Raw genomic sequence first — 19,864 nt, 5'->3', positions numbered from 1 at the left:
CCCATCCCTCTTCCCCACACTTGTGCCATCTGAATGACACAAGGCCTAGTAAGATTGTTCTTTTGTGCTCCCTTTGTTTCCCCTCCTTGTCTTGTCGCGCCTGGAAACACTTGTGTACAGACATTATAAAAGCCATATCATATCATATCATATCATCATTTGGTGCTTGTTCTGAGACAATCCTATGTACTGAAGATGGTGCTGGAGTGATTCCCTCCAACACAAACCCAGGCCTCTCACATTAAATGATTATCTGAGGACCCTAACCAAGGTAAAGGCATTAGGCTCTCAGACAGCTGCATACTTTATTTGGTGCCAGGCCATCGCGCCTTACATGGGCATTCAAAGACACACCTAGTGACCTCATTTCTCAATCCCACCACCTCTACAAGAATGAAGAAATAGCATAAGATTTTGTTTCACGTTCCTGACTAGTTTCCTGAATTTCTCGTGACTGTGTTACTTACCTGCTGAAGACTTTAGAGTAGGCCTTGTAGGAATCATAGCAAAGAATTGATCATGTGCTCAGCAGAGTGAAAAAGGACCCTGTTAGGGAGAATTCTCATTTACTGCTAATTTCCCTCACCTAGTGAGTCCGCCAGCAGCTTTGCTGGATTTCTGGGGTTTATTTTTTCCACCTGGTAAGAGTGTGAGCCTTTTTCCCAGTCTTACATGTGTTTTGCCATGTGTATTTACCACACCCACGAGGAACTTACATGGTCTATTCTGCAACAACTCCATGGTTTCTCTCTTTTACTTTTTGATAAAACAGTGTGTTTAAATTGTCAGCATTGTGTGAGCCATCACCCTAGGGCTCGTACAGCCATAGCAACAGCCCTCCCACCACCAATCAGGTAGAAGGCTACCCCTCATAGCACCCTCCGGGGTCCTCCACCACCTGTATCCATCGACTTTCAGGTGCCGTACATCATTAGGTGCCCTGCTTTCATTTCCATGGGCCATACTCATATAGCTGTGGCACTGTTGATGCATCTGCATCCCATTGGTCAAACACTGCCAACCTATCACTTCTGTTGTTAGCTTGCGCTGCAACCATTGGTCCACCTCTGCAGCTAGCCAGCACCTATTGGCTGGATGCCCGGCAGGTACAGTGTTTTTAACAGTGACAGCACCACTCATCTGTAGAATCCAGAGCCGCAAGGAGTGCAATCGCCATTTTTCACATTCGGTAAAACACGCTGCCATTTTATCTAATTTTTTGTTTTTGTGCATGATGCAGCACCTGGTCCAGGCACCCCCAGCACTCCCACAAAACCTTGCTGGTTTCACATTCCAAAATGACTCTCCGTGTACTGTAAAACATTTTGAGGCTCTCTCGCCACAGTCCGGAGCACGCTCAGCGCTGCCGTGTTTCCCTCATTGCCCTTTATTATCTTAAGGGTCACTGCCATTCTCTATAAATCACCTCGTGGGCAGTCACACTTACATACTAACCTTGCACAGAGGTCGGACAGGCACTGGCACCATTTGACACACCGAGGTGATAGTTGACACCCGAGTTTTACCAAGAGATGCACCTGCACTCTCCACTCGTTTTTACTGTGAACATTTTTTTAACACTTTAAATAAAATCAACACTCTTGAGACCACAGCCAGCGCCTCCCAGCACTGCTCACATCACAGTCGGCTGGGCTCTAATAGGCACTTTATCTGAGACCCTGTATATAAATACCATGATTTTACTAATTGAGACCACAGCCAGCACCTCCCAGCTCTCAGCTCACATCACAGTCGGCAGGGCTCTAACATGTACTTTATCTGAGACCCTTGTTTTTAAATACCATGACCTTACAAACCCACTGAGTGGGCACCCACACCACTGGTGTCTCCAGTCACGTACCGCACAAGCCCATGCACGGTCCTCCTCGAGCACATAGATAATGACCTGTTATCCATTCTCTTACAGCTCCTAGAGACCTAAGACTGTACTTATTGGCCGAGGAGACCCGAATCATACGAGTCTTTCCATGCTGACTGCAGACATGGTTTCCAGAGTCTGGTACCCATAGCAGGACTCCAAGCACAGCATCCCTGCTGCACCCCTGCAGACAGTAAGCTGTTTTTAGATACACCACCGGTGTATTCGAGGCACGTATCAGCCATTATTCATTAATTTTTTAATAAAATCATCAATCCCCCGAGATCCTGACAGCTTTCCCTTCCCCCACAGATTACCTATACGGACAGCACTACTACCAGTGATCATCCTGATGAAGGCCACCACCACCACAGGCTTTTAACCAGCCCTCTTTGGCCGAAACACCTCCGTGTCGATGTTTTGTAACACAACCTTTGTATATATGTGTTGGTAGATAGTGTTGTGTACACTATTTTGTTGAATACCCACGGAACTATTACAGTCCTGGGTCGCACCCTGCACAAGTTCTATGTCACTACTTAGCTGTATTGTACACTTGTGCACCACTGTGGAAATTGTCTCTCAATAATTGAAGAGGACGATACTCACCTGTATTTCCCTTGCAAAAAAGTCTGTCTGTACTTTCGGCTTATGGAATGTTTTGTAAATTTTTAATTCTATTTCTCTGTGCAAAATCGTTTTGAAGGCAAAATAAAATAGCTTCAAAACTGGACAGCTGTCCATGGATCTCCCATCCTGATTTCTAGCATTTTACATACAGGTACCCTCCTGGGCATATCAGTACTACGCCAGGTGCCCTTTATTGAATCTGTACTGGAAAGGGCTAATTCCTATCCCTTTTTGTCTGTGCCTCTCTGAGCTTTATTTTGCTCTCTCAACACTAAGACTTGGCTGGTGACAATGGTATCTACCCTACCTTTTCTACCGTGATTATACTATATAAACGTGGTACTGTTTTAGGCTATTATATTAGCCTGGAACTTAAACCCGCTTGACCAAATACTTTTTATTTCGGCTCCAGTTGGGTTTTATCGCCATTTCTTTTTGGTAAAGTCCTTTGTAACGCTCACCTGATTCCCGTAGAGGCGCCGGTCTTGACTGGGCATATACCGTATCTTCAAAGGTGATGTGTAACACACGGCTGGCTCTTTGGGCTGGACCTCTGTGCACTGTATGTCTGACTCGAAGGGTAAGATGTCTGCAGATAGAAAATATGGGATTAAGGAACTGGGTTATTGAATGTCTCTCTCTTCTTACCTTTCTCTTCTCCTGTAGAACCCCAAAGGTTAACGCTCTCACCTTAGGTAAGTGAATGCCGTGCTCTCCATCTGCCTCGGGGCAGGGTGCTGTAACCAGTTTCTTCACTGGATAAGGGGAGCAGGCCTCTTGACTTCAGAGGACTGCTGTCCGTCGTTTACTGCACGAACGGTAAGTTTCGAGTAATTCTAATGTCTTTAAAGTCTTTAGTAATGATGTTTCTTGTTTTGCAGGGTTCCGGCGATGGCGGATGACGGGCTGAAGTGAGTTGAAGATGGAGCCCGTGTGATGAATAGAAGCGCCTGGAAGCACGTAAGTAAGCGCTTGTTGCCTGCTTCACGATGCGCTCTAACTGTCTTTTTATTTTGCAGGTACAAGTTCGGAGCGGCTGCAGGGTGCCGGAATACCCACTGGGTTAGATGTGGAAAGGAGTAATGGCACGTGAGTATTAAAGTTCCCCAATGTCTTTAAACGCACCTTGTTTTGTCTTTCAGATGCGGGTTGCAGTGCCGAAGGCCTCCAGAGCGTGCGAAGAGTTGGTAAGCTTTTGTCTTTCAGATGACGGAATGCAGTGTGAAGACCTCCAGAGCGCACGAAGAGTAGGTAAGCCTTTGTCTTTCAGATGCCGGAATGCAGCGCGAGGCGTTGGTGACAGCCGATGGACCAGGTAAGTGAAGAGCTGTCACTGAAGACCGTAATGCTAACCTGTTCTTTCTTGTCTTTATAGGTGTTGCTGAAGACTGGATTCAGGATGGTAAGCCTTTTTCCTTAGGCCCAGGATCAGATGCAGAAGACACGATGAGCGTTCTGCTGCAGAGGATGCAGAATAACGCAAAGCAAGATTCATCCATCGGGTGTGGTTTAAATAGCCTCCTGTAGTGCTTAGGTGTCTCCTTCCACAGCCACGCCTAGGTAAGAAAAGAGTTCCTGCTTTCCAGAAGAGTTCCAGTGTTCTGAATCTAGGGAGTGGCTCCTGCCCCACCCAACAGGAAAAGTAGTTCCAAACAGAAGAGGATCAGAGGCTCAACTGGCAGGCAAGTAAGCAGCATGGTCTGCTGCAGGTAAGTCCACCCAAGCATTATGAGCCCGGCGCTTCCAGCGCTGGGACTGGGCATATTTATGAGCCTGGTGCCACTGGCGCCAGGACTGGGTCCAAAAGGTCCCAATTGGGACTGGTTGGCACTCGGAACCTGGGTTATGGATCTGCTTCCAAGGGAGTTGGGAAAACCCTGACCCTTTGGAAGCAGAGATCATGACATCCTTCTTGTGTTTTACTTTGCGTGGCAAACCAGGTTTGCCTCCTTTGTTCGCCGACCTTTGGCGGGCTTCTGTCCAGAAGCCCTCCTTTGGCGTCTGGGTGTCTAGGTGGGCTGAATGTGAGGGAGGGGTATAGTCACCCCTTGCATAGGGTCTCCTTGGAGACCCGGGTCGCACTTTGTATTGATTGGCTGAGGTGGTTGCCCGGGCTAGACAACCCCCCTGCTGAGTGATTGACAGCCAGTCTGTGTGAATGGGGGATTTTGGTATAAAAGGCAGGTCTCTTGAGCTGGAAATCAGAGTAGCCACTTGAACTGCAAGGAAACGAAGAGAAGCGGAGAAGAATACAGCTGCTGCAACTACCGAGTCCCGGTGAAGCCCTGCTGCAGTCCTGAGCTATCTACCCTTCAACGACAAGAGAAGATCCAGTCCGGAGTCTTCTTCCCTTGAGCCTGGTGGGATCAAACAGCTCATCTTCCACAGGCAGAGGATCATCTTCTTGGTTGAAATCGCTGCACACTGCTGTAGTGGTCCAGGTAGCCACCTGAAGAGCCTCTCCTGTTTTAAAGGAGCACACCTTTTATTCACCGTTGCTTTTGCTGCTGCTGGCTTCATCCCTGGGTATTGCAGATCGCTCCAGATGTCCTCCTTCTTGTCCCCACGACTGAAGTCACAGGAACCGTGAGTCTGCAGGAAATACCAGGAACAACTGCCATAGCACCAGCTCTTCTTCACTTTGAATAAGGTACTGTGTCCGACCTCGAGGAACTGTGGTGAATCCCTTTTTCTAAAGACTTGTCCTTATCTTCCTTCCCTCTTATAACTTTTGCTTCCTCTTTTGACACTATCTAAGTACTCCTGGCAATCTCGAATCGTGAACTGTACTAACCGTGTGAACCTCGACAATAGGAACCCTGTTCCACTTGACACTGGCGCAGGCCTACTGATTTTTATTCACTTGTAGGAAAGTGTCCTCTGATTCTATCTGCCTTGACAAAAGTATTGCCTATGATTTTTACCCCCAACTCTCTTGTGTTGATTCATGTGCAAAGTCTGTTTTAACTCCGGTAACATTTCTTCCCGCGGGTAGGCTGATCTTTAGTAAGACCAAACTGTCATTACTGTCAAAAAGTGATTGCATATGTACTCCCAGTAACGTCTTTGTTTCCCAACACCGGTCTGTCAAAACCAAAGCTACTTACCTTGAATTGTGCTGCACAAAGTGAATTGGTTGTGTGCAGTGTATTTTACGTGTGGTTTTAAAATAATAGAAGTGAAGTGTTTTGTGAACAGATGGTCAAGAAATAAATGTACTTTTACTTTTTAACCAAAAACCTTGAGTCAGTGTTTACTTGAGTCACTGTAATTTCAGTCCTTTGTGTAATCTCTACTATTGCTCATTTGCTCTTGAGATAAGCCTGGCTGCTCCACTACTGCTACCACTTTAACAGTGTAGTACAGGCTTGTACCAAAGGTGAACTTGTATTACCACTTGTTGTCTTAATTGTGTGTAGTGGTCCCTAAGGGCACTGCACAGGATTCTGCCTAACAGACCCTGAGGGTCGAACCTCTGGAGGCCAACAAACACTCGGTAACCTGCTTTGGGCTCCATCCCTGAAGCACAAGCAGTCAGAATGACTACTACATTCAGGGAGCTATAACTACCAGTACAGCAGGCTTCTAGCAATAGCCTGACAGCCCTGAGGAGAATGTGACCTGGCATGCCCGCATGATTCTCCTGAAGCTGACTCCTGGAATGTGTAAGGCACCCCGCAACCCAAGGCTTTCAAACATCAGTAACCACAGGACATATTCTGGATTTAGATGGCTCCACTCAATTCGGGACACAGTTGTCATTCCAATGGTAGCCCTCCTACGCATGCAACGAGGAGCAGCCCAGCGTCATTGATCAATCAGAACCCTGGTTACCCCTAATGCCCCGATGCCCCAGACTAATAAAAGTGTACTGCTTTGCTCCTCCAGAAAACAACAGGAACGTCAGTAGCTCCAGGCTTTCAACATCTTTATTCAAAGAGGTCCTTTTCAAACTTCCCTTGTGGGCCTACACTTTAGAAATCACAATTCAAGGTATTGGCACATTTACAGCATTGTTCTGTCACCCCATTCCTCATCCTACCCAAAAAAACATAGATTGTACCCCATTTACAGGATTTTACATTAGGATTTGGTCAGTTTCTCAGCCCAAATATCCTTATTAGAACTGTGATAAGGAAAGGTAGAATTTGCATGGACATGTTGCTATCCAAGTGGTTAGTCCAAGGGGTTATAATTACTAACAACTATGTGTGGGTGAAAAGGACAAATGTGCAGACCTATTTGTAGATTAAGGTCCAAATCATCCACCTCCACCATTTTGCCTGCAAAAAGATTTCAGTAACAGTGGCCATTTATATGACAAAGTTTGACACTTGGTGAGTGTTTATTTCTATGTCTATTTGATACTGTCCTAACACAGATTACACTGACTTCAGTGTAAGGATCTCACTTATGGTTCATGAGCTATAGGGACTCTGTATCCCCAGACATACATATCTCACGTGTGCTCATATCCGATTCTTAGCCACATTTCTCAATTTTCCCAGACTCATTTCTGCCTGTTTGTTATGTTACGCTGTGCATTGAAGTTGTTGTTTTCAGTATATTTTTAAGTAAACGTGATGCTCATTTTTCTTACTTGCCATGGTTGAAGGTCATTGACATCAGCACAGGTTCTATTGATGAATGGTCCGTGGCCCGCCGAGCAGGATATCAGAGTGTGTATTGCTTGAGCGAAAGCCTGGACTGCCAGATAACATTGATAAGTGAAGCTCATGTCATTGAGTTCAAAAACTGACATGTCCTTTTCCTTCAGTCTCTCATTTCTAGAGCAATGCGTAGGCTCTGTTCCCAGCGCATCCTGGTCAGTAGTCTCTTCCAACCATTGGCAGTTGAATATGGTTTCCCAGAAGGGTTTCAGGAAGATATCTTCAGGAAATCTCTTTGGATGGAGGGTGTAGAGGAACTCCTCAAAACCTGATATAGTCTTTGTAAAAGGTTTAAGACCTAGAGTCCCATTAAATATCTTCCATGCCTGGTTTGCGTAGAATCCAGGAGATAGGCCAAAGTACGCAGACAACACCCAGGTCTTGCCCGTAACATTCTGAGTGTGGAGAGTTTCTAGTAACACCTTCACTTGTGATGCAGCACTGTGAATAATCACCACTTGCACTGAATGTGCTCGTACCACTTCAAGAACACGGAGCACCTTCTCCTTGGTGTGCCGAAGGCCAACTCTCTCCAGAAAAGCCATGCAACCGCCATTTTCTTCGATTAATGTCCTTACATGTTGGCCTCCCTGAAGGCCCACATCATCATCGGAAGTTATCATCCCCACCCAGGTCCAACCAAAGTGTCCTATTAACTGGGCCAGAGCAATATTCTGAAAAGTGTTGCCAGGAATAGTGCGAAAGAAGGAAGGGAACTGGAGCTTGTCACTGAGGACAGAAAAAGCGGCGGAATGACTGATCTGCAAGAAATTAAATTAAACCATGACCTTCATCGCAAGAAGCATTTATGCATTTGCTTCCGTGTCATTTACTACCATGTATATTTAAGCAATATTGGCGCCCTCCGTGGGCCATTAGCATGTTGTAAGGGCCCCCAGAGAGAACATTATGGTTATTAGAACATACAACCTAATGAAGGTAAACTGTTCTTTTTAAAACATAGAAAAAGAAATGAGAAACATTGTAATGTTGAGGAAAACATTTCATACATTTTGAATCATTGTATGCAAATGTATCTCATGCATATTAATCAGGGGTATTCTGAAAACCAGGCATGGATCTGGCCTTCGAGGCCTGCTAAGATAACGTAAACCATCTTTCGAAATGTTTCCAGGGCGTCACTGCATTGGCAGCATTGACCACCATAGTGTGTAGACGAGTTCACATGCTACAGAACAAAGTGTTGATCTAGAAAACTCTCCTCTATGTGAGGCGAGCATTGACACGCCCGACTTGCCACAGTTACGCCTGTCTGTGGCGCGGTATAAAAGCATTTATATATTACACTTGAAACCGGTTCCAATAGTGCAATCAATTAGCCTGTCACCCTCCAAAGAGTGTGCTTGCAAGTTGTCTTGGACCTAGTGGGCAACTGTAGGGTTTGACTCATAAGAGACTCCAATCGGTTTCATCCTATTCAAGCCATTATGTCACTACGCTTTGAATTGCGTTAAAACCTTTTTTGAACAATAGACAGATATGGATTTGAATCGACTTGTTCTTTTTGAACCATATGAAACTATTAATTTGGCTTGAGTCAGTGAGAGAAACTGAAAGCAGAAAAAATGCCTATTATGCTCAATGATCTGACATTGAAAAAGCAGTGGCTCAATGCGGATCTTAATGGGGCGGTGTGGAGAAAAGTGTTGCTAATTCTGTTGCCACCACTTGTTGTCTTAGTAGTAATGGATGACTGCCACTTCGACCCGAATGGCAAGCTCCAGATGGTGTGTTGAAGTGAAGGTGACACTTGCGGTAAAGTGCTGGAGACACATTCTCCTCAACGACAAAAAGTGGACACATTACCACAGAGAGAATTTCCACAATGGTATTTCCTTCACAATCCCAATGGAGTCTTATGAACTCTGAAAATGGGTGATTGGGGTTGAAAGACAGAGTTACAAATGTTCGACGGAGAAAGAAAAGACCAACATTAAACCAAAATAATGTTGTTACGGGCAGTTTTCTAAAGTCCAATTAAAGGCTTCACAGAACTGTCCACTGAGGCAGGACAAAACTCCACTCTTAGTATAAGGGCCTCATCACGAGTCTAGCGGTAACCCTTAAATGCGGCAGTAGCGCTGTTACTGCTGCATTTAAGGGTCCTCCAGATCATGGCCTTGGCGGATTTCCCCCCAGCTTTAACCTGGGGGGAAATCCGCAGCAAAATTGCCGATTTTTGGCGCTATAACCGCCGGCGGGAAATCCACTAGCGGTAATAGCGTGAATTTTCCACATTGGGCCCAATGAGGAATGAGGTATTCCCGAATGGGCCCAATGGGGAATGGGCAATAACCCTTCTGCCAAACCCGTGATCCGCCGCTAATAGCGCCAGGGGGGTTGGCAGTAGGGCTATAGCGCCGGCGTTACCGCCCTACTCGTGATGAAGCCCTAAGTCTGTACCACCTGAATAGTTGTTAGCAGAGACAGAACAGCGCTAGGCTTACTTTAGGAGAGAAGCGGGAGAAGGCTGTAGCAAAGTACATAGAAACGGGAAGCATACACATGGTTGAATAGAAACACTTACACCCATAATTATTATATAACAATAAAGGTTTGTTGAAAATACAAGTAGGCCAAGGTAAGTCTTGGAGGATAAGTACTTTGTCATAGAATCATAAACACACCACAATGCTTAAGGTGCACAGACCAAAGCAAAGACCATGTTCAGAGTAACTAAGAGTAATTCTAGGTAAGTCAGACCCAATTATACACATTTAGAATAGAACACACCTATTCAGGGGAAGTAAAACCACAAATTACTTTTAGATTGCTTTCCGTAATTCAAGGGTAGTAGACCCTGTCAGTTATACAGTGACACTTAGTTGTGGAAATCACATTATAAACCAACTCTGTTACAAGTATACTTTTCTGAATAGTGGAACACAAATTCATGGAACAGTATGAACCTACAAATACATTTTGGATAACCTTCAGTTAGGCCAGGTGAGTAAGACCTAATGTTGTAATAAACTATTGCAGTTGCTTTTCAGATCAGTGAAACACAGACTAAGGAAAGCAATAACTCCTTACACTATATCAGGATGGCACACAGCAGACCAAGGTCAGTAAAACCCACACTCCACTTATTCAGAATGGCACACAGCTATTCAATGTAGGTGAAACCCAAGACAGACTTATTCTAGACAGGCTATACAGCAAGTCAGGGAAAGCAAAACCCAGTTGGTGAACTTATATACTACTTTTAGGAGAGAAATAACAAAGTAAAGCCAGCAGTATTACTTTTGGAAGAGAGGGGTCCACATCGAAGGCAAGTAAAATAACCCTCTATACTTTTAAGAAAGGCAGAATACATGGTATGTAAGAACATTTGCAATTGCTCATAATTTAGAGGGACAGTTACCAAAACAACTAATTCACCAGTCAAAAGCTTTTAACACTTGATACAGTTCAAGGCAAAAGCCTGACCTTGCAAGTCCTTCCCTAATCTTGAAGCATGAGTCTTCTCAGTGGCATAAGGTGGACCTTAGTGGTGTAGGGGCCAGCTTTTGACAGGTTCAGGATAGGCATATGACATAATGCTGAACAGTCAAAGTTCCTGAGGAAACCTCTTCAAAGAGGTACATACTTCAGAGTTGGAGACATAGTCCAGGGGCTTCACATAAGACACCCCAGAGGGATTCCAGCATTAGGCCTTGGCGAACTGGATGAGGGAACTCCCAATCACACAAATCACCCCCAAGGCTTTACAGGAATCACACAAGGCTTAAGGTAACTAATACCCAAGCCCACACAGTACCTCATCAGAGAAGAGGATATTGCAGTTGGATGTCTTCAGGATCTGCAGCCCAATACCTGGTCCTTGAATTCCTTGTTTTGGTGACTGAAGACAGGACACTGGATGGGAACTTGCAGCAGGGGTCAGCGGTGAAGACTCCAGTCAAGAATCTCTTTTAGGCTCATCTGCGGCTATGTGGTTTTGGCACCCTTTTTCAGCCAAGAGAAGACTGAATATCGCCGGTCGGATTCTCATCACTTATCATGTCCGGCATTCTCATAACCTTCAAGGATTTAATTCAAGTCTCTGGAGGTCCACCAGGATGCCTATAAAGTTTCAGCAAGATTCAAAATTCACAAGACCATGCACCGTGCAATGGCTTGAGGTCCCAGGGTATTGGGGTTTTGCAGCCCGGCAAGGATAAAGGGCAGTTCAAAATGTAGGTATTCATGAGTCTAGGTGACTCTAGGTGCTTACAGAAGATTTTTTTTTTTCAGGATTTAAATTGCTAACATTTAATGACTGCTCGTCCGTATTTCCCTAGGACTCATGTGGGCTTTCCTTTCTATGGTTGTCTGTGACTTTAAAAGGGCTTTTCTGACTCCTAATACTTGACTTGTGATACTTGTCTTCACCCACAGTCCTACAGTTAATTTGAGGGAATAAAAGCTCTTTTTGACAACAAGCCGGTGCATATTCCGGTATCAATGATATTCCCTTCCCTGAGGAAGACAAACACCGCGTCTCATCCCACAAAGTCCTCCTGTTCTCCTCGGGCCCTCCTCCTCCCAGGTGATCTTCCCAGCTAATACCACCGCCACGGTCAGGATCAGGAAGTGTCTGCCTTTCCCGGCCAGGTGGGCGGAGACTTTAGGTAGTGTTTCTGTGAGGACTCCTGAAGGCATCCCCCTAAACGCTCACCCCAGAAAAAATACAACCCGCTAGGGAAAAAGGGCCAATATTCTCTTACAAGTGAAACAACTATTTCATTCTACAGAAATAAGTGCATCACAAAGAAATCTGCTGCCACAGAATGTTCTGCCAAATAAAGTGTACAAGCAGAACCTTATAAGGAGACACAGGGTCACAGGTGACGTCATCGCATACAGTGAAAACCTGCATGGCTTGTTGGTGGGCACCATATGAGGGATGGATTGGTCAGTCTGTATTTGACTATTTTTTGTATTGCAAGGTACCTTTGAAATCCCAATTGACACAATCATCATTGTGCTATTAGCACTGCTTTGCCACACTAGAGGTCCATTTTACAGGTGCAAAAGATGACCAAGACGGACACCATAATCTTCACAATGGTGCCCAACCAGGACGGGGCGCAATTGATTGCAACATGAAACCAGTAATTTCCTTGTAGTCCTCCTTTCTTCCTGCAAAATCCTACACCATGTACAGCTGAAATTATTTTGTAAGATAATGACCCATTCTCTCCATCTTCAGGAGGTACAAATGTGCAGCAGGAATTGCACATTTTTCAGCACATGCCTCATAACATTGCTGTCAACATGTCAAAGACATAGCAATTCTGCATTGTCATCAGTCTCAGGGCACGCAGCTCAACCTTTATGACGTTGAACCCATGCTCGGTGTCATTTGCCAGTTGAACCAATCCCAGCATACAATTTGCAGCCATTTTGCATTGGCTGCTGCCTACACTCCGGGGAGCAATAGTGAAGCGAAGAACGTTTCCGCTCAGCTGAAAAGTCTTTATTCATCAGGGATTTCAGCGAGCAACCTGGATGAGTCTAAATAGGTAGTTTGATCTCTTCTTCCTCCAGAGCTTCTCAGATTACCCTCTTCTGGGTAGGATGCGAAACTCTGGTATTGGTAACGTGTTCTGTTCTTCAAATGTGGGAGAAACGGTCTGGGCTGTATTGGGTGTTGGTCCCCATTGCAAATGTTCTCCTGGGATTGCAATTAGTTGCGAGTGCAGCGTTGCCAGTGAACAGCAGCCCCTCCATGATGGCAGGAGGTGAAAGTACTCTTTGTGTCCACAGACCCAGTAGTAATCCATCGCTGCAGCTGTGACTCTTTTCAGGTCTGGAATCAGGAGGGTCTTATTGCAGTATTCGTTAGAGCTGATACACATCGTTCCATCACTGTGGAAGCAAAGTTCATATGTTTCCTCTCTGTGCACTTCCACTGGTTTTTCCATTGCTGCAATCAATGTCAACTTTGTAATGTGCTCTGTCGAAATGTGTGCACAGGTTGCTTCCACTCGAGCCAGGAGCTCCTCTTCATATCCTAGGAGGCCCTCCGCCATGAAGCTGAGTGTGTTCTCTTGCCATCTGCTGTTTACATATGTAAGTCCTTGGATCACCAAAAATGGTTGCTGCAAGCGTTCAATGTCTCTCAGATTATCGTTGCATTGCAGGGGATCTGGATCCACAAGCTCCAGTCGCACGCTGTGTGCCTGGAAGGTGCCTTTAACCCAACATAGCGCAAGATGCACCAGGCACTTTGCCCCTTATGATTGGTACTTCTTGTGGCACTAATACCTTTAGTGCTCCCGATGGGTGTGGGATTTGTGAACATTCATAACAGCTACCATTTGCATTTTGTCTCCTTAACACACTCATATCCATGTACCAACTATTGGTCGTCTCGGGGTGTCACACATCTTCAGTAGCATCCAGGCCCAGCTCATGATAGGCATCATACGTCGCCCTTCGTGCTTGCCATTTCATTCTTTTATGTGGCCCTATGGGTTTGCTCCCAACACTTCTAATGCTAACAACATCATTAACACTTGTGTTACAAAACATATTCTTAGAAACAATTGGGACATTTTTTTTAATACCATACTGATATTCATGCATACAGGTGTACTTGCTGATCTGCTATAGCTGTTATTACGCTCATTACTATTGTTATATATATTTCCAATAATGTTGGTGATGTTTTATGTATGCACGCCCTCATCCCCCCTCTTTTATATGATCTGACCATATAAAAGATGCTCCTCAATAAATTCCTAATATGAACATTGAATGGTAAACATTCCTGCAATAAAATGCATGCTACACATATATGAATAGGAACATCTACAGACAATCGTATAGCTAACACGTTTTCTGATATACATTGAAGTATTTTAAGCTGCTGGTTCCATTGTCTACTCACCTAAAGGGGAAAAAAGAATTCACACAAAAAGATAGGGTGAGGGACAGGATGAAAAAAAAAGAGAGAAAGAGAGAGTTCTTCTAAAATATGTATGTTTGATAAACTGTGCACGTGCACAAATGGGATAAGGGATGGAAGAAATTGTGCAGTTTGTCCGTGTAATTGGTGCTGAAGTAGATGAGCAGTGTCAGGTGCCCCTAAGGCGATTGTGTAATGTCCGGGGATGCCCTACAGACGTCTGAAAGATGACTCCAGTAGCAAAGCACCTTCACTTTTACTGCAAGGGGAGTTGAAAACACTACTTCCCAGGCACCATGAAATCTGGGGTTGTTCCATTTTTGAACAAAGCTCCTCACATAGCTAGGTTCTCCAGGCAGCAATGGTTGGGCATGCAGGGAGCCTGTCACTGTCATGTCTGCAGTGTCTGGTGTGTCCACTGGTCAGGGCGGTGCAATCTGTCGAGATACAAATTGAACTGCTCATGTTAGGGTTGTTTAAATTCTTCCCCTAAAACCGCTGGTGCCCTATGGGCATCTGATGCCCTCCTGACAGGGGATATGGGCGTGTTCATGTGCCGACCAGTAACCACCTCATGGGGTGATAAATGGTGATCCTTGCTGGGTTATGTGCATAAATGTAAGAGGGCCAAGTGTAAGCAGTACACCCAGTTCTTCTTGAATGTGGTGCAAAGCTTTGATAGTTTGATCCTCTCCATAACACTATTGGTCTGGGGGTGACACATTGAACACATCCGGTGCTTAATGCCAAGTAGTGCTGTGATCTCTTTAAAGAGCTCATTGAATCAATGTTTGCTGTTATCGGACCTTAGCCCATCGCACACATCGCACACACCCCATCGGGGGAAGACCTCATGGACAAGAAATGTGGCTGTACATTTGGCATCTGGGTGTGCACAATATCCTGCTTCAACCCACCGTGAAAAGAGTAGACTACAACAAATACTGTGACCCATTGCATCTCTCCCCCATTTCTGCATAATCTATGTGCAGCACGTGGAATGGCCCAGTAGGGTGGGGCAGAGTGCCTTGTAAAGTTTGTAATGTCATGCCTATACTGAAACCTTGACATGTGGTAAAATGTATGATCATGTTAAGTGTTCCTGAATATTGGGCACAAACCAGTCCTCTTGTATGTCACCTGCAATGTGTTGCTTTGAGCTGTGGGAGGGGTGGTGGATTTGGTCGAAAGCTATCTTTAACAGCTCATGAGGCATTATTGCTTTGCCAGTGCAGTCCTGTCTCCACAACAAACCAGTTGGGGATTGCCTGCACCTTCTTTTTACCCCTAGTTCCTTCTGTTCATTTGGTGCTTTGCAATAGGCACTGCTGTATATGGGGTGTTCTGCTGATTATTTGGAAGCGTGGTCACAAAGTGCTCAGCAGGTGTGTGTACTGGGAGATAAACTGCCATTTTGGCCACTGCATCCGCAGCAGCATTTCCCAGTTAAATTTCATCTGTGTTATTGGTGTGGGTGGCACACTTAATAACTGTCACTAGGGAGGGTTGGGACACTGTGGAGATCAATGTATATAGCAGTGCAGTATGTTGTACTGGGAAACCCTCCACTCTACGGAAGCCACTCCTTTTCCACCGTGACAGATTGGCATGCACTGTTGTCGTGACATATTCTGAGTCAGAATAAATGGTCATGTGTCACCCCTTTGACGCCCACAGCGTTTCAATGAGCGCTATGAGCTCCACAGCTTGGGCAAAATAATGCATCAACAATCTTTTCATAATTACTGTCTTGTCTTCACCTACCTCGAGGTGCAACACTGCGGCACCTGTATGCCTCTGGCACATTTCTTTATCAATTGTTAATGACCCATCAACAAAAAGAACCTCCCTTTCCTCCAATGGACTGTCTCTTGCCTTGTCATCTTCCTCCCCTTCATTTGTGACACAGTCATGGCTTGGTAGGTCCTCTTCACTACACATTCCTGTCAAAGAAGTGGCAGGGTTCCCTGTTATGCATTGAGCTTGAGCTGATAATTTCATATGCTTAAGCTCTCTGTATGGTCAGAGTACATTTTGATAACTCTAGAATGGCGAACACTGAATGCGCCACATACAGAGTGACGGAACACCCTATCACGATAGAAGAACTTTTCTGGATCGTGAATGCAGCTGCAGCGACTGCTTGCTCGCACGTGACCTGTCATTGCATCACTGAGTCTAGCATGCCACTGTAGCAGGCCAATGGCTTGTGGCCCATTGTACTCTTTTTGGGTCAATACTGCAGTCCTAGGTTGACTGTTAGAATGTGAGAATATGTAGAATTCCTGTGTGTAGTCTGGGGTGGCGAGCACCCGGGTTGTAGAGATCACTTCCTTTAAATCATTGAACTTTTTTATCATGTCTGCTGTCATTTCAACTTTGGCAGCCTGGTATATGCTGCATAGTCAAATATCCATCCTCTTTAGTAGTTACATAACCTTAGAAACATTTGCATGTCTTTCACTGTGGTGGGTCGGGGTATGGATGCCACACACAGACGCCACTCTTTCTGGTATGATCCTTTTGCTGTTTGCCGATATTAACTGACTTAGTTACAGCACTTCCTGCTGGCAGTACTGTAGTTTTGCCTTGTCAAACCCGTACCCCAGCTGGGCCAGTAGTTGCAGGAGTGTGATAGAGTCTCTCTGGCAGTGCTGCTCCCTGTCACTACACACAAGCAAATCGTCCATGTACTGGACGATCATACTGGATACTTGAATGTTTCCTAATTCAGCGTGCAATATTCTCTTAAAAATGCTTGGGCTCTCGCAGTACCCCTGAGGCAAACAAGTGTGTTTGAAGTGCATTCCACTATGGGTAAACGCTGTAAGAAACTGCAAATCAGGTCGCAATGGTATCGAAAAGAAGGCATTTTTTAGATTACCACTGTAAAGTGGGTCGGCTCCTTAGGGATACTACATAGAATAGTGGCAGGGCTAGGGATCACAGAAAGTTCCTTCTCTACCATGTCATTTAGGGGTGTATAAATCCTGGATCATCCTCCAATTGCCCCTTGTTGCCTCTTAAACAGGGTAGATAGCCATGTTACACAGGGATGTGGATGGCACTATTATACCCTGATCGAGCAGGGCCTGTACTCTCCAACAGCTCTTGGCAATTTACAGCACCACCTCCACAAGTATTGTTATTCCATATGTAAACATTTCTGGGACAACTACTTACCCTGCCATTGCATGTATTACTACCATTGCTTTTATTGCACACATTCCTGGTGTGGCGCAAACAATGCTGTGATCCATGAATGAGATTGCCATATTCAACTTACTGAGCAGGTCCTTACCCAACAGGTTGACAGAAGAACTTTCAGAATACAATAAGGGTGCAAGCACCACCCTTCCTCCCACCTTTAGGTCCAGCTCTTCAGTGTATGGGACCGTAGAAATAGCCCCAGAGAAACCCTGCGTGTTGAGAGTTGAGAGTTTTGTCTGCCTCACTGAAGCATGATTTTGTTGCACCCAAATCGACCATAAAAATTAATTGCTTGTTTCCTATCTCTGCCCCCCCCACAGGGGTTACTCTTCAGGGTTGGGGGTCATTGACAGGACCGGACATGGAAGAGCTCTCTGTGGGCTTTCCTAGTCAGGATATGTGCTTGTCTTGGTAAACGAAAAGGGGTTTCCCCCACCACGGCTACACCTCAAAAGGGGGTGACCGTACCATTTGGTGCTTTGTTGAAGAGGGTTGTGACCCTTCCCTACTGGAAGGTGTGCTGGGGTGTGTGCTGTTGTACTCTTTGATGCTGTTGCACTGGTGGATCTGGTATCTGTAGAGATAACTGGGTGTAGGCCTGGTGTATCTCGTAGGGTTTAGAAGTTATTCTTGGCATTGGCCCTTGTTGTGATCCGAGGGGTGATGGGCCATAGTTATACCCCATCCATGGTCTGCTCCTGCATTCTCTTGAGAAATGTCTCCACTTCCCACAGTTCCAACATTGTCAAGGCCCCATTCCTCCCCTTCTGGGCCCCATTCCTCCAAAACCTCCTCCCCTTACTCCTTGGACACCACCACTTCCTCGCTGCTGTTCTCCTTGTTGCCACTGTGGGCCAGGGTACTGGGGACACCCGCTCCACTGTCCTTGCCCTCCTTGTGACCAACCCACAGCTATCCTAGTGTTTGCAAACTCTTGGACATTTCCTGCCATCTTTGTGTGCAGTGGCGTGGACACTGACGCCTCCACAGCAATTTTATCTAATTTTTTGTACTAGTTTCGCCTCCTCTGCTTGCCGCCTCTGAACCATTTCTTTGTCATGATCTTTTATCCTCTTACAATGGTGCATTATTGTGCTCTGTATTTCGGCCCACCCCGTTGCCCAAATGCCCCCAATTTTGTTGAGTGCTTTTTGCACCTCTTTTTAACAATAAAGTAGGAAAAGTTTATTGACCGGTCCCACAAGTCACCCATCTCTGCTCTCCACATCTCCTGAACTTTAGGAATAAACTGAGAGGGGGCTTTGTCAACGCCCATAGTGCATAGCATTATTGATTGTAGGTTATGTGTGTCAGGGAACGCTCGCTGCAGGATGTCCTATATCTGTGCCTGAATCTTGTAAAATGATGCTCCTTCATGTGCATCTTTCCCCAAATTCACTCTCGGATATTCTGCTTTTACCCACACATCCTCAGCCTGGTCTACAATAGCCATTACCAATAAGCTTTTCATGTCGCTGACCGCCAGGGGGGTACCCCGGCTGTCTGCTTTTTGAATGCATAAATCCATTTAGCTGGACCCATCGTGAGGAGCAGGTGTGCCTTTATCTAATTATTTGTATCCATCTGTGCCCATGGCACATACTGCAGCGTACCGGGCTCCTTATGTATAAGGGGCATCTGTATCTGTGCCCTACTCCTGTCAATCCTTTTTCCATGTTTTCCTTTGCTACTGGCATCTGGGCAAACCCGCTCCTTAACCTACCATCCCACAAATTCTTCACCCGGGGAGTATGTTCAGGCACTTGCTCTGCCTCCTCTTGCTCATCATCTCCGAACTCATCAATTGTACTCCACCAGTCTTCTTCTCCGTCCCTGCAAGATCTTAAATTCTAGTAGCCTAAGCTGTCAGCTGGATCATCCACATAACCTTCCTTCTCTATATGCATGTTCTTTATGGCTGTGCTATATATTCTGAACAAAAAGTCTCCTGTTTTCCACCCATCTAATCCTTGCTCTGCTGGTTTGTCGGTCTTCACTTCACTCTGTGCTGCCCACAATCTGGCCAGTTCTGTTTGTGCTGATGCCAATGCCACTTCTCGGTCTCTTTTATTGACATCATCATACGCTGGGACATCCAGCGGGGATGCATAGGGGGTGGTGGGGCTGTCGCTGTGGTGGGCACATAAGGTGGGTAAGTATAACCTACTGCAGGGAGAGCTGTCAATGGGTATATTCACCGATTCCACTGGCGCCCTGCCTTCCTTTCCTGGAAAGTCACCCCTGCTATCATTTTGTGTTCCTCCTCCGTCAGAATCTTCCGTATATTTGAACATTTTCCAGAGTTCTAATATGTCTCTCCTCTTTTGCAACTGTTTACTGTTGTATTTGGCTGTCAGAAATATGGAAATGTGTTCCAGAATACCCTGCTTTATGGGAGCCCTGCTCTGTCCATGAGCTGGGCATTCCACTTCCTCTTGTTTCCACCACCCATTGATTCTGATACTTCTTGATTCTGTCACGATACAGTGGCAGGGCCTTATACATATACTCTATCTGGGTTTTATCCTCCGATTATAATGGCCCTAACACCTTTCAGCA

General features: G+C 45.5%; 1 protein-coding gene across 1 annotated transcript in view; it reads right to left on the bottom strand.

The window, feature by feature from the left end:
• Nucleotides 1–19,864, bottom strand: part of LOC138528228 (extracellular calcium-sensing receptor-like) — a 121,922-nt gene that overhangs the window by 62,621 nt on the left and 39,437 nt on the right. Inside the window, exon 3 of the mRNA XM_069639684.1 lies at nucleotides 7,110–7,940. Within this exon, the coding sequence (XP_069495785.1) occupies nucleotides 7,110–7,940 (831 nt within the window). The remainder of the gene's footprint in view (nucleotides 1–7,109; nucleotides 7,941–19,864) is intronic.

The sequence above is a fragment of the Ambystoma mexicanum genome, chromosome 7q (assembly GCF_040938575.1).
Source record: "Ambystoma mexicanum isolate Mex_15411 chromosome 7q, UKY_AmexF1_1, whole genome shotgun sequence".
NCBI lineage: Eukaryota > Metazoa > Chordata > Amphibia > Caudata > Ambystomatidae > Ambystoma > Ambystoma mexicanum.
The sequence above is the reverse complement of the archived record's forward strand: the minus strand, read 5'-3'. Positions and strand labels throughout refer to the sequence as shown.